Source organism: Gambusia affinis, linkage group LG18 (assembly GCF_019740435.1).
Source record: "Gambusia affinis linkage group LG18, SWU_Gaff_1.0, whole genome shotgun sequence".
NCBI lineage: Eukaryota > Metazoa > Chordata > Actinopteri > Cyprinodontiformes > Poeciliidae > Gambusia > Gambusia affinis.
This window is the reverse complement of record NC_057885.1, coordinates 7854880-7868556: the sequence shown is the minus strand read 5'-3', so window position 1 is coordinate 7868556 and position 13677 is coordinate 7854880. Positions and strand designations below refer to the sequence as shown.

The 13677-nt window shown below is 39.0% G+C and overlaps 1 protein-coding gene across 3 annotated transcripts in view; it reads left to right on the top strand.

Moving 5' to 3' along the window:
* Nucleotides 1-13677, top strand: part of htr2cl1 (5-hydroxytryptamine (serotonin) receptor 2C, G protein-coupled-like 1) — a 322666-nt gene that overhangs the window by 299079 nt on the left and 9910 nt on the right. For 2 of the 3 annotated variants that reach the window (XM_044096999.1, XM_044097000.1), the window contains one exon: nt 5011-5211. In XM_044096999.1, the coding sequence (XP_043952934.1) occupies nt 5011-5211 (201 nt within the window). Of the gene's footprint in view, nt 1-3432; nt 3521-5010; nt 5212-13677 lie in introns of those variants that run through there. The other variant, XM_044097001.1, reaches the window with a different exon arrangement.

Below are 13677 nucleotides of genomic sequence, written 5' to 3'. Positions count from 1 at the left end.
CGAATCAGATTGCGTTTTGGTAAAACTTGGGATTTTGTTTATAGATGCTCTTCATGCAATCTGTCCTGGTTTGAGCTATTTCACAGAAGGAAATATTAAAAAATATCTGTCTCTAGACAGATATGTGCAAAGTCAGTAGAGACCTACCCCAAAATTCTTGGAACAGGACAAACATTAGGCTTAAAATATACAGTATTTAAAAAAAAATATTGTGGTTGCTAAAAGCACTTGGTGTCTCTAAGTCACTTTCTCCCTGAACAAACCCTGTAGGTACAGCACATGACTCCGTCTTATTTACCTTCACAGGAGACACCTTGTAGTTCAGAACCCTTTAATCAAATTGTGAATATTAGATTTGTCCCGTGTGATGTATGTTCATTCTTACGCAGGAAAGGTTAACCATCCTTGAATAAGAAGACGAATGACAAAATGACAGGCCGGATTATTTTCATCAGAGGTGACCTCACCGGTTTTATACAATCCTTACAACTGCTTCCTTCTGTATAAAAGTCAGAGATCGTCACCATTTTTCCTTGCCTTTTAGTCATGGTACATAATTAGCTGTAATTGATTGATTTTTCTTTAGCATTTTTGTTGCATTGCATTTCTCTGACATAACTATGCAAAAGCCAGTGTCAAAACAGCAACGTCAGTCGTTGATTTTAAGCAGTAAACCTGTATTAATTTTCAACCTCATGAACTAGTTTGCTGGGGCAAAAACACAACAGAACTGCTGTGGGTGCATTTTGGATTCGACCCATAAAATGTGATGCCAAAAACAATGATAATATCCATCCATCTATTCACTAAACTGAATTAATGTTGCAGGCTTGCACAGAGGCTGTTGCCCATTTCCAGCAGTTAACAGGCAGGAGACAGGGTAAATGTCACTGTGTTCCCCACCAATCACAAGACTACTATGCTGAAGGGAAACATAAAATCTCCAATTAACCTAATATGTGTGTCCTTGGACTGCGGGCGTAAGCCAAAATACCCAGACAATATCCTTCCACACGCCAGTAGGTAACGGGTAAACTCCACTCAGCATTGAACCTGGCTGAGATTTTAACCCCATACTTTCTTGTAATTGGCAAATGTGATAAATAATGCCTGATAGTGCAGCCCCACATATAATTAAAACAGCACTTTCACAAAAATGTGGGGCTTTTTCCATACTTGTTCAACCTGTCATCATCTTGAGACGGTATAATATGAGACGCATAACCTGTGAAAAGATCAAACTTCTGCACATCCTCCCAGTGTCATCTGTAAAAATGCAGCACTCCTGGTCAAAACAACCAGTCAGAGACAGGAGGAGGGTCTTAGCGCTGTCAATCAACCTTGTGTACGCTGCATTAGCGCATGGTAGGCAAGTTGGAGTTGAAGGAGCTTCACTTCTTCACAGTCTATTTATCTTAAACTATACTGTCACGACATAGTGACCATTTTAATAAACATCTTAAAAAAACATATTTTTTATATATACTGCAGCTTTAACCTGAAATGATATCTGAGTAAACGTAACACCCGTCATAACCACAGCCATCTGCAAGGAGCAACGCCTGGAATTATTTAGAAACTCTCAAACTAGAAAATATAAATCTTATTTCTTTCTTTTTGGCTCCAAGCAAAGAGCAAGTTGAAGGAGATCACAGTCATAAATCTCAATGCAAATAGCATTATGGATACCATTAGTGTTAGCGAAGAGGAAAAGAAAGACCTTGGCACATGTTCTGTGCGGAGACTCACGCTGCGGTCGCAACAAGCAACAAAATGGAGCTGGAAAAGTAAACACAAGTAAACTAATTGTCTTACAGGGGGGTTCAATTATTAAACTATATCCAATGTGGAACAAACTAAAGAATTGTTAAATCAATCAAGGAAAGCCTTGTTTTTTTATAATAGACCAGTCAAAGTCCTGTCCAAATCAATGTTTACAGATGGTCACCATTCAATCCGATTGAGCCTGAGTTGTTGTGTAAATAATTATGAGCAAAACTTTTAGTTTCTGAAAGTTTAAAAGTTGGTTGCCGCACACCCTGAAAATTCCAGCAAAAAATGTTCCCACAAAACTTTGACTCAAGGGGGCCGAACGCAAATTAAGCCACACTTTAAGTTTCTATTCCTGGCATACTTTGAAAAATATCTATCCTATCACATTTACTTTGCAATTATGCTCTTTAAAAAAATGAAACTAATTGTGAGCAGGGTTTCCCCCAGAAAACTTGCTGAGCCTGGTGGTCGGGGCGCCAGGGCAGTCGTCACGTTTTTGAGAAAATATCAATAGGTAATTGTGGGTTATTGCAAGACATTATTAACAATACATAAACACCAACTGTAAAGTCTTAAACAAGGCAAACATACAAAAAACTTAGAGCTTAGCCTGGCGGGGGAGCAAGTAAAGCCTGGTGGCCCGCCAGGCTTATAATAAACTGGGAGAAACCCTGGTGAGGTTTACAAAATGTGAAAAAGTCCAAATTTAGATTGAGCCAGCTGCTCCACACCTCCTGTGTTTTGGTGTGTGTGTCCCTCAGTGCCTCCAACATGTCTTTGACCTCTAGAAACTTACGCAAGCTGCCACCCACTCAGAATACGAGCGTATGATGAATCATTGCGAACGCATCACATTTCGTTTGTCCCTGAGATCAGAACTGAAATTTAAGCAAAAATCCAAAAGTCCATGTGCATGTTTGGCTGCATGTTTTGTTCTCTCCAAAGGGAGGAATGTTTTGTCGAAGCAGCTGGAAGGACACAGAGAGGCAGACTCTTCAGATTTTCTAAAAAAGAATCAAGGTGAACAGATTCTGTCGCTTACGTAAATCCACTCGAGTTGACTCGAGTTTGTATGAGTATCTGATCAGAGAGGATTGAAATTTGAGTCACGAGGATGAATGTTAACGATATATTAAAGCCACATGCAACGTGGAGACACTGATATTAATTTGAGACATGATTAAGGGCAGGGTGGGGGTCGGGATGGGGAGGAGTGTGGTGACAGATACAACACGAGCCAGAGTACTAAAAACGACAAATGCAATATGCTCGACTGAAGCTGTGACGGTGATTATGGGGGAGTTTAATGGAACATTCACGCTTGGAGAAATTTAATCAGATACGGTTCATTTTAGGTGACTTTTAACCACCTTTTTACCTTCAACGTTTGCGGCTTTTCATTTTTCCTACAGGTGTAAAAACTAATACCAAGCTAGTTCACCTGTCAGCATGCCTGTTGAGCTAATTAATTTGCCTCAAATTGGAAAGGGAATGATTTAATTCTCTCTCAGTTGGTCTCAGGTGACGGGCACATTGTTTTTTGTTTTTCCTCACTTACTGTACTTCAGTTATTTTGTTTGTTTTGCCAGTGGCCCCGTGGTTCAGGGCTCTTGTACAATCCTGAAGAAGGAGTTTCATTCTCTGTGACCCGGTCTGCTCACCCTGCAGAGAAATGACCTCGCACCCAAATTAGTTTGTGGATCACATCCTGGAACTCTGACTTTTGGCGTTCCTCACAAGGAATGGGGTAAAGAAAACTCGCCTGTAGCGGGGAATGTAGAGGAGTTGTTTACCAACCCATCCCTAATCTCACTGCCTTATAGAGATATTTAGATGCATGGATTAAACGGGCATGGCCAATCATCTTACAAAACTGCTGCCTCTTGGAAAGCTAACAAGATGCCGATAATGGCCAAGAAGCTTTGCACATACTTGAGGAAACCCGTCGGCGTTTAATTACCCCTTAAAACAGAAATACACGTTCAAGTCAAGTTAGTTGATTAGCACATTTCAGCAGCAAGGCGTTTGAAAGTGCATTTCATCTTACAAGCGTCATGCAGTTTGGTCGGTCACAATAACACACTTTTCTGGGTGATAAATTGTCCCAGAAGTTATTGCGATAAACGATGATATTGTTGTTTTGAGACCATTTTAAAGCAATATTGTGAGAAGGACATAATTCTCAAAGACTTTAAAGGAAACTTTTAATTCTAATGAATTTAAAGAACTAGAAGACATTTTAAATATCAAAATATGTAAACGACACAAATAAAATTAATTCTAAAGTTTCTGCAAACAAAACTGTTCGTCAAAAAAAAAAAAAGGGGTTAGTTGAGACCAAAGCACCCAGGCTGAAAACTTTTATCAACCCGTTTTTTGGTAGAAAAATAGAAAAAAGCAATAAATAATGAAAATGGAAATTATTGCAACCTGTTTTAATTTGTCATGCAGTTAATAGATTTATTGCTTATTCTGATAGGTGTACATACCAATTCACCAATCGCAAAACAAGCACTTAACTTTATATTGCCGACGTTAAAATCATTAATACACATCAAATTTGTTGATCGGTATTCCAGTATCGGCATAACAATATTTTCCCTCATAAAAAAAGAATTGTTAAAATTCTTTTTTTAACAAAAAAATTAACAAATATATATATATATATATATATATATATATATATATATATATATATATATATCAATGGAACTAGCATATTTGGTCAAAATTCAAGAATTATTGCCATAAAACAAGCTGCTACTTCTTGCTGAAAAGTGAGTTTGTCTTATTTCAAGTGTAATAAGATATTTAAACTAGACTAAAATTACTTGATAAGACTTTTTGCTTTTGCTGTGTATTCATTAATCAAGTGTCTTGTGCTGCTTTTTGTGTGCTTTCAGTGTTGATGATGATTTAATTTTATGTATATAGCTTCCTTACGATAAAACAGATGCAGAAGACACACTGAGCTGTGCATATGTTGAACGTTTTTCTTTTTCAGGGAATGACTTGTGTCCTGTTTGTCGTTGCGTCGTGAACATTTAGTGCATAAAATCTTTATTTAGATTTTTTTTCCCCCCACTGTAATTAACTTTAAATATTGAAGGTACTTTGAGCCTCTCAAGCTCAAAGTCGGCAGCATCTAGTGCGTTGGGTTTGCAGGGAAATCAGAATATCTCATCAGTTGGGAGTACATAATGATTCCCCCTCCCCTACCTGTTGCTGTTCTTCCAGACTACGCCTGGCCTCTACCCAGCGCCCTTTGCCCAATCTGGATCTACCTGGACGTGCTGTTCTCCACCGCCTCCATCATGCACCTGTGCGCCATCTCCCTGGACCGATACGTCGCCATCCGCAACCCCATTGAGCACAGCCGCTTCAACTCCAGAACCAAAGCCATGATGAAGATCGCCGCCGTCTGGACCATTTCTATAGGTCAGCATACCTCATATTCGACATTTGATGTGGAAAAATTGCACGTTTGCCTGAAGGTTATAAACCGCCAGAAGGTAAATTGCTGATTCAACTTAAGTTTTTCCTGTTGCTTTGACTCAGTTGTACCAAATTTAACGGTGACGTTCAAAACACTGTTGCTACAACTTCAATTAAGTTGACTTAACTGTCTTTAGCAGTTATATTAAACTAAAAATGATTAAGAGAATTTTTTTCTTAATTGCCCCAATTTATTTAAGCTTTTACATTTCTATATAAAGTGGACTTGACATCAAATTTTATATTCTTTTAATAGCACATGGACTCGTTTGAATAAAATTTCAGCTTATTGTCTCAAAATGAAATTCTGGTTTTTAATACAAATGGGGAATACAATTGCATTATATTTTATAATTACTGAAAAGAAAAAGAAATTACATGTGTAGCCTAACCGTTTGGAGCTTAACCTGGTAGATTACACAGAATCAATAAAAGACGCATTTGCATGTTTGTGTCGGTAGGAAGAAATCCATTGATTTATTTCTTCTTTTTCGTTTTGTTAAGAGACGCTGATGGCCCTCCCTCCCACTGCGTCGCTGTGTGAAACTATCGCAGCAGACCGCCTCCCTTCTCCTGTTTGAGCTGAAACAATTAAAGCTGGCAAACAGTCGAGGGGCGGAGAGGAGCTGGTCCTTGGAGACTTAAAAGAGGCTTAAAGGGTTCTTCTACTGAACCACAAAGAGACTTTGTTTGGACTCGTGTGTAACCACACAAACCAAGATTGTTCTGAAACATCCTTTTCAGCCTCATCGCCGATATAATGGAAGCCGATTATCTAATGACTCCTTTCATGCCATCGTCTTAAAATCAATTGCAAATACTCACCAAGTGAGAACGAAACGCTAACGGGAGAATCCAAATGGGCTCATTTTGTGTTCAAACTCCCAAATTTTTACACAACACTCACTTGCTCTGGCAAAACAAAGAAACAAAAAAACTTTTCCATGACATATATTTCTGAATTTGTGTAGTGATTTCCAAAAGTATGGTCGCCAAGAACCCTAGTTTGAGATAAAAAAGTGAAATTGGATAGAAATCTGAAGAAATGCACATAAACCACATTTTCCCACATGGAGAATGGACGTTTCTGACCACTTTTCTTTCTAAATCAGCTCAAGTCCAAGTGAAATCTGATGGAAATCTTGTGGTAGCATGAGTTTTGAAGTCTAGATTCCCTGTTTGATCCATCTGTCCACCCTTATTTAATAAAATGTAGGTAAAATTGTGATCAAATTATTACATTTTTGAATCAGGGATTTATAAGATACTCTGTGTTTCAAGATAAAAGAAACAAACTGAAACAAAATCTCTTTTTATCCCTATTTTCCCATCTACATACAAGGCAGAGCTGGCACGTAGCGCAGCTAGCTTCACGAAAAGCTAGAAAAGTAACAAGTTTGAAAACTAACACTGCTTTCACAAGGATTTGTCCACTTGATCTTTTAGTCACTACATCACAGCTTGTTCTTTAATTCGCCCATGTCAACACCAGACAAATAATGTTTATTGTTTACGATTGTTTTTGTTTGTTTAAAAAAACAATATCTAAAATGTGGCGTGGAAAAAAAGTTGTAAAACAATACAATTTTTTGATAGATGCCAGTATTTATTGTGAAAACTTGTTTTTGTGAACAAACCCTTGGCAGGCCTTTCAGGATTTGGAAAATGAAGCCACAGCTTTCAACATTATTAAGTCATCTCTGGTGATTTTTGGTTTTCTTTTAAGTGTAACACATTTTTAAAAAAACAACAAACAAACACAAGAAGCCATTATCTTCTTGTGTTTGTTTTTTTTTCTGTTGCTATCAAATTCACTGACTTCTAATGAGCTGTGTTTTAGTTTTGAACTGGTTCTACCTACACATGACTTGCCTGGGAACATTCAGTGCGTTAAATCAAAGCATTGTGCAGCAGGCTGCCAAGGGTGGGGCTGATTTGCATCATTTGATTTCCGTTTTTCTTTTTCCAGAGGTAATCTATAAAGAATGGAAACCGATTTACCTTCACGGGTTTGTGTTTTATATGGTTATGTTAATCCAACAGTGGAAATTCATCCCCCCCCCAAAGTCGAGTTTGAGAGCCTAATGATTCATTCCGCGGACGCAAAAAAAAACGTTCGTCATCAGGCACCCATTCAAATTATCAGTGAAAACAGTCCAGTGGACCTCTGACAGCACTCACACACATTTGACTTTATAATCCCTTCTGTGATTATAAAGCAAGACTCGTATTCGACAGGTTCCGTTTCCTTTGATCTGTCTCATGTTGTGTCATCTTACACACTTTAATGTATTTTATTTGGGTTTTTAATGCGGTAAACCAACACCAAGTGGTGCATAATTGTTAACTTTAAAGGAAAACTGTACAGGATTTTCAAAATTATTTAGAAACAAAACTCTGAAAGGTGTTACATTCATTTTCGTTCAGACGATCAATTCAGTTTCCCAGGCCCTGCTGAAGGGATGAAGACATGATGCTTCTACCATTCATAGTGTTTCCCATGTTGGCCACAAAGTTCAATTTTTGTTAACCAGTTTGTGGTTTTCTTCTACAGTACACGACTTGAGGCGATTCTTTTGTCAACACTGGCTTTCTTTTGCTTCCCTTCCATAAAGACCCATAAAGCAGAATTGCCATATGAAGCAATTCTACTTGATTCTCATCTCCTTTCAGTGCTCTGTCTGGGATTTCTCCCATTGAGCTCAATTTCTCCAGTTGAATTTTAAACGGGCCAGTCAGCGAACAGAAGGAGGATTGTTGTTGATTTTCTGTCCATAGTTTTAGCAACGTCATCGAAGCTATTGGTTCACCACGCTTCCTAATATAGAGCAATTAAAGTTGGAGCAAGAGGTCGTTATAATACGTTTTATTCCTCTGTTCCCCTTGAGTTATTTACAACGGTAAGCTTCATCGAACTGGCATCATACGTCATGCCCAGGTCTCAGTATTGGAAGTGGAAAAAAGCAGATCGGTGCATCCTTAGTCCAGACCCTCTGACCAAAGCAAAGCACAGAACTGGGTTCTACCAGGTTGATGAAGATGTAAGGAATGTGTCTCCCACTTGAGCTGTGGATCTCTGCAGCTCCTCCAGGGTACATTTTATCGCCTTTGTGGCTGAACATGTCCAAAGGTAAAAAATTCAAAGCATGTGAATATTTTTCTGGGTATTTCTAGGTAGAATTTGTTGTTGTGTAATTTTTTTTTTCCTGGACAAACTTTTAAAATCTTTTAAAAATGTGAAAGTTTGACTTTGGTATCAAATTTGAATATTTTTGTTCTGCTATTCTAAAGACTGCAGACTCTCTCCTGAATGTGAACTTAGGGGAATGTAAAGAGCATCATTAAGCGGCTCACTTTTTTTGCTGCCCTTTTCACGGTGGGGGAAGCAAAATGGCGCCTCTTCCTCCATTTCTTTATTTTCCTTCTGTCTCGGTTGCGGTCGGGTCAGCCAGAGGGTACGTGGTCATCAACCCGCCTGTGTCTGCCGTGCGCCAGAGGAAAGGAGAAGACGCCGAGCCACCGCTCTGAGATCGACACTCTGTGCACGTGGCCCCGGATAATTAAGTTTGCCACATAAGATCCGGTGGTTACATGAGCTCATAAAAGATGCGTTTCGCAAGCATGAAAACGACCTCCTGAGAGGGAGGCAAGTCCATCTCGGAGGAATCAGGAGTAAACCTTTTCAGGAGATGTTTTATTTTTTTTCACAGTGCTAACCAATCAATCTCCTCCCCTCTCGACTGTTCCTGTGGTGTAAATAATCAAGGGAACAGATCAGTTTTCTAATTGTGTGTGTGTGTGTGTGTGTGTGTGTGTGGTTTCTCCAAGTGTTTGGGGATCAGATGACTTTTCAAACTTTTCACTCAGCTGCCTCTCCTCCCTGACGCTGACCTCGAGCTTCCATTGATGCTGTTTGGTGCCCTTTAGATCCCAAGGGGCTGTCGCGTTTTAGCGCACTTACATGCACACACGCTGCCTGCATGTATCATTATGTCCTCTAACCTTGAAGGCATCTCTATGAGACATTACTTAGCCAACTTAAAGTAAAGATTCCTGAAACGACCCATTGATGTTTATTTGTAGAAATAAACATAGCAACTGTATCTTTAAGTAAAAAATCTATTATTAAAAACATTGAGATGACAGATTTACCACTGAGTTGTATGGAGACTTCAATTCAAGATTTCTACAATGCATTACTGACTATCTCAAATACATATTCCAGATATCTACAATTAAGTTATGACTAGTCTTCAGCCTTATCCTTATAACTATATTATGTCAGGTTAACGAAAGCTGAAAAGTTACTGTGTTTATCAACTGCAGTACCAGTTTCGCTCCAGTTCCTCTCATTATCATTTCTGTTGATGCTCCTTGTACGAAATGCTGAATAAACATTCATGCTGTTTTCACTTATCGCCTCCAATGTCCTCCGGACTCTTAGTTGCCATGTCAGCTGTTAGGGATTCCCCTCCGTTCGTCACCGCGCTTTCTGATTGGCTACATGTCACATTCAACAGGTGGCGTTTTCGCTCCCAGTCAGGAAAAACCCCACAGACTGCGATCAAAGGGCCAAGACAATCCAACATGTTGAATATGCCCGATGTTAGATCGGAGGGGCCCGACGTTCTACGTAACACACCACACTGCAGGATGATCGGTAAAAATTATTGCAAGCGACAATCTTAGAACTCGGAACGTTCTAAGATTGTTGTAAGGGGAAAATCAGGGCAAAACATTTCAAATTGTGCCATGTGAACTTGGCTTTAGCGGACACACCGACATGCAGAAGCTCCCCCATCTTAACATCCCGTTCGGGCCGCAGTAAAATTCCCAAGTCTTGACCGGTCCGGTCCGATAAAGAGCTTCCGGACCACTGCTTTAGAAGACTGCTTGACACTGGAGGTGATCCTTCCTGCACACAGCAACAACATCCACCAATGTTTTGAAGATACTTGGCAAGAAATTACGACATTTAACTTCCTTTTAAATGTTGCGGATACATATTGGATCACTAGCAATACAAATACTTTTTTTTTTCCAATTCTGACATATATCAAGTAGTTATCGGTAAAATCTACATAGCTGCTCATTTTCAGTCAGAGGAATAGGTGAAAGTTTAAAAAGAGTGTCACATTTGTGTCTTCAAGTCTCCACATTTGCTCATTTATCAGCTATTTACCAGAGAGTCGGGGGATAGCTGTGGAGGGAGCTCTATGAGACAGACAGGCTGCACAAAGATGCTTAATAAGTTGTCTCTCAAACATCCAGCTAGTGTCAAAGGGCGTGATGAAAGCTGATGAGAATTTTGTGCTTTGTGTTCAGCCAAAGAGATCATTTCACACTGATAAGCAACTCAGAATAAGTGATGACACCTCGTGGTTTGGGAAAAAACTTACAAACAAGAGTAATAATTACCATGTTTGGAGTGTACTATATTACGCAGATCATATTAGCTTAGCATAAAGGTCTTGAAATGGAATGTGTCAGTCATGATTGGCCGTGTTTAGAAGTGTGATGTTTATCTCTTCACTGAACCCTGAAGAGCAAATATTCAGCACAGTGAGTCAAAGTGGGCTTCTCCATTTCAGAAACTACTGGTTACCGTTGGTTACGCTGTCTCTGTTGGTGTACAAACAATTTGTAACGCAAAATATGGAGAGACCTGTTTTTGTTTGTTTTTCTGACGATGTATAACTAAAATATGTCTGAATTTATATTTCCAGCGAAACATACGACCTAGCAAAAGTCTTCACACCCTCACACTTCTACAAACCTGAAAACTGCAGGTTTTCATTGAAAATATTGAACAGTTGAACAGATGTGAATATTTTTTTTATTCTTCTGTCCAAGGCAAAGACAAATAATGATGATCATTTTTATTTCAGACAGACATTTTTACCAACAAAACATAGTAATAAAGTAAGACTTTCATATTTCTAAGTATAAATACAGTATCTTATTACCACATATACTTACTCAAATACATGTAAATACACCAGGGTCAGTCTGAAAAAGAGCATGATGAAGTTTAACTTATATAATCTCACCCCTTTTCCACTCAGTAGTTCATAACATAAATAGTCTTCCCATTTCTCATATTCCTTCTGATATTAGATTGCACATATTTAACATGAGGTTTCCAACAAATGTTATTATGAATCAGTACTCCCAAACACCGAATTTCCATAACTCTCTCCACTTTCACATGATCAATTATTACCTGTAAATCGCCATCCCATTCACAGTTCCCGGATAATATGAACTTGGTTTTATCTAAATTTAGTGATAATTTATTAATATCAAACCACTTTTTCAATTTGCGCAGATCTAAATTATTGATGCTCTCACTTTAATCTTTGTTTTAATATGGAGTGTAGTTGCTGGCTCTCTGTTTGTATTGGGACTTTTTCTTGGGCCTCCTCTGTGATTCTGTGCATTCAATTTCGCTTTTAGATGTTTTCCTGTTGGCCTTTCGTCAAACCCCTCAAGAGGCTCCGCAGCACAAACACTCAGCGATGATGGAGATCAGAGAGAGCTTACATCGATCAATACTGTGGGATTAGTAATGAAACATCCAGTCTTTGGTCCATTACGTCCCCACAGAAATATTTTCTGGTTCCTCTTGTCTTTTTTTTACTCTTGGCCTTGTGCTGCTTCTGTCTGCTGTCTCTCTTTGGGTCCATTTGGCCTGAGGTGGCGCCTCTCCAGAACTGATCTACACAAAAGTTTCCTCTTTTGTGATGAATTAAAAAAAGAAAAAGAAAATCCCCAAGGCGTCCTGAGTCTGTCGGTCTACAGGCAAGAATCTTTCGCGAGTGGAAATGCTCTCAAAAGCAATTTCTTTTCACAGCACGTTCTTTGGAACAGAGTTCAAAATGAAAAGTTTACACAGTTTTACTAAGGACAGTAACAATTTTCTGATTCTTACATCCTGTTTTTGCTGCTGTCTTCCCACTGCTTGAGTTTAAATTATGGGACATTCATGATAAAAAGTTGGTTTTATCAAAGACTTTAAAGGGGCAGTATTGAATAAAATCGACTTTTTTGAGCTTCACATCATGTTATAGACCTGGATTGTTCCTTTGATTCTTTCATGTATTTTTAAGAAATTCTTTAATCTCCCATGGCAACCATTCAGCTTTGCAAAACGCCTGGGTGGAACTAGCTCCGCCTTTGAGGTGCAGTTTCTAAGCGTTTGAGCCTCACAGAGACGGACCCCAGCCCCACGACTCCCCCTCTCTGCTCCTTAAGACTAGCACCTGCTGGAACTGCATGTCTGCTGAGCTCATTATAGGAGCTACTTATCGGTGAAACGCTGGCAAAAACATTGAAGGGTTAACGAAGGAGCGATGTTGCAATGACTTCCTGAAGTTTCAGAAAGAGCAGGAGCTTCTTAAAGAGACAGAGGCCCAATTTCAAGATATTAAATGACAAAATCTAATTTTATTTAAGTCATATATGATACACCTTTTCATTACATTTGGATAAATTAGGTTACTGCTAAAAAACAGAAAAGTCTCTGGGGAGCTGTATGCCATGTAGCAACATATCAGATACTAATGGTGCTTTGTGCAACTATAAAACAATAACTATAAACATAATGTAATAATCCTCATATTCAGTTTCCTTTATATCAAGCAAAATAATGTGCTGAAGTGCTTAACGTGTATGTTTTTCCACATACTTCAACAGTCATTTTTAAATTCAGAAATAAATAAATAAAAGTTCACTCTGAGCGATCAGTTCAGAAATGAAGAGGCAGTGGGACCTTGAACAAAACATAGTGTTGTTTTCGGGGTAAACCAAAACAAAGTGTATTTTCTAACCAAACCGTACTGCTTTGAAAGTTTTTCTTGTATTATTACTATTATTTGCTACACAGCTGGATGCAGCTGAGTCATCTGTTGGTTTCCCCCTTTCTTCCCCGTGTAGTCGTTCACGGCCCAGCGGCTTTGTGAGGTACGACACGCCGTGTCTTCCTCTAGCCATTTCGTTGACCCCAGTAAAGGTTCCTCACTTCTGCCTGCTGCTATGATTGAGGTCCGAGAGGTCTCCCAGCAATCGATGCAGAAAGATCCTCAATGAAACCTGCAGCAGGAGATCTCTGCAGCCGTTCTCACGTGTGCAGTAACACCGGCTGTTTTACCTGGAGGCTGTTTAAGTTTGATCGGTTTTTTGGTGTTTTTTTTTTTACAGTAGATCTCAGGAGTGTCCGCGCCTTGAACATGTCAGGTTGTTACTATGTAGAGCTTTTATTGATGCAAGTTATTTCAATGTTTTATCTGTAATATTTGTAAGGTATCAGTCAGGAGAAGGGTATAAAATTGTTCCAAAGCAGGATAACTATAAAGAAACGGCACAGGCCGTCGTCTGTCATTGGACAAAATATGATCCGCACCAAGTAGG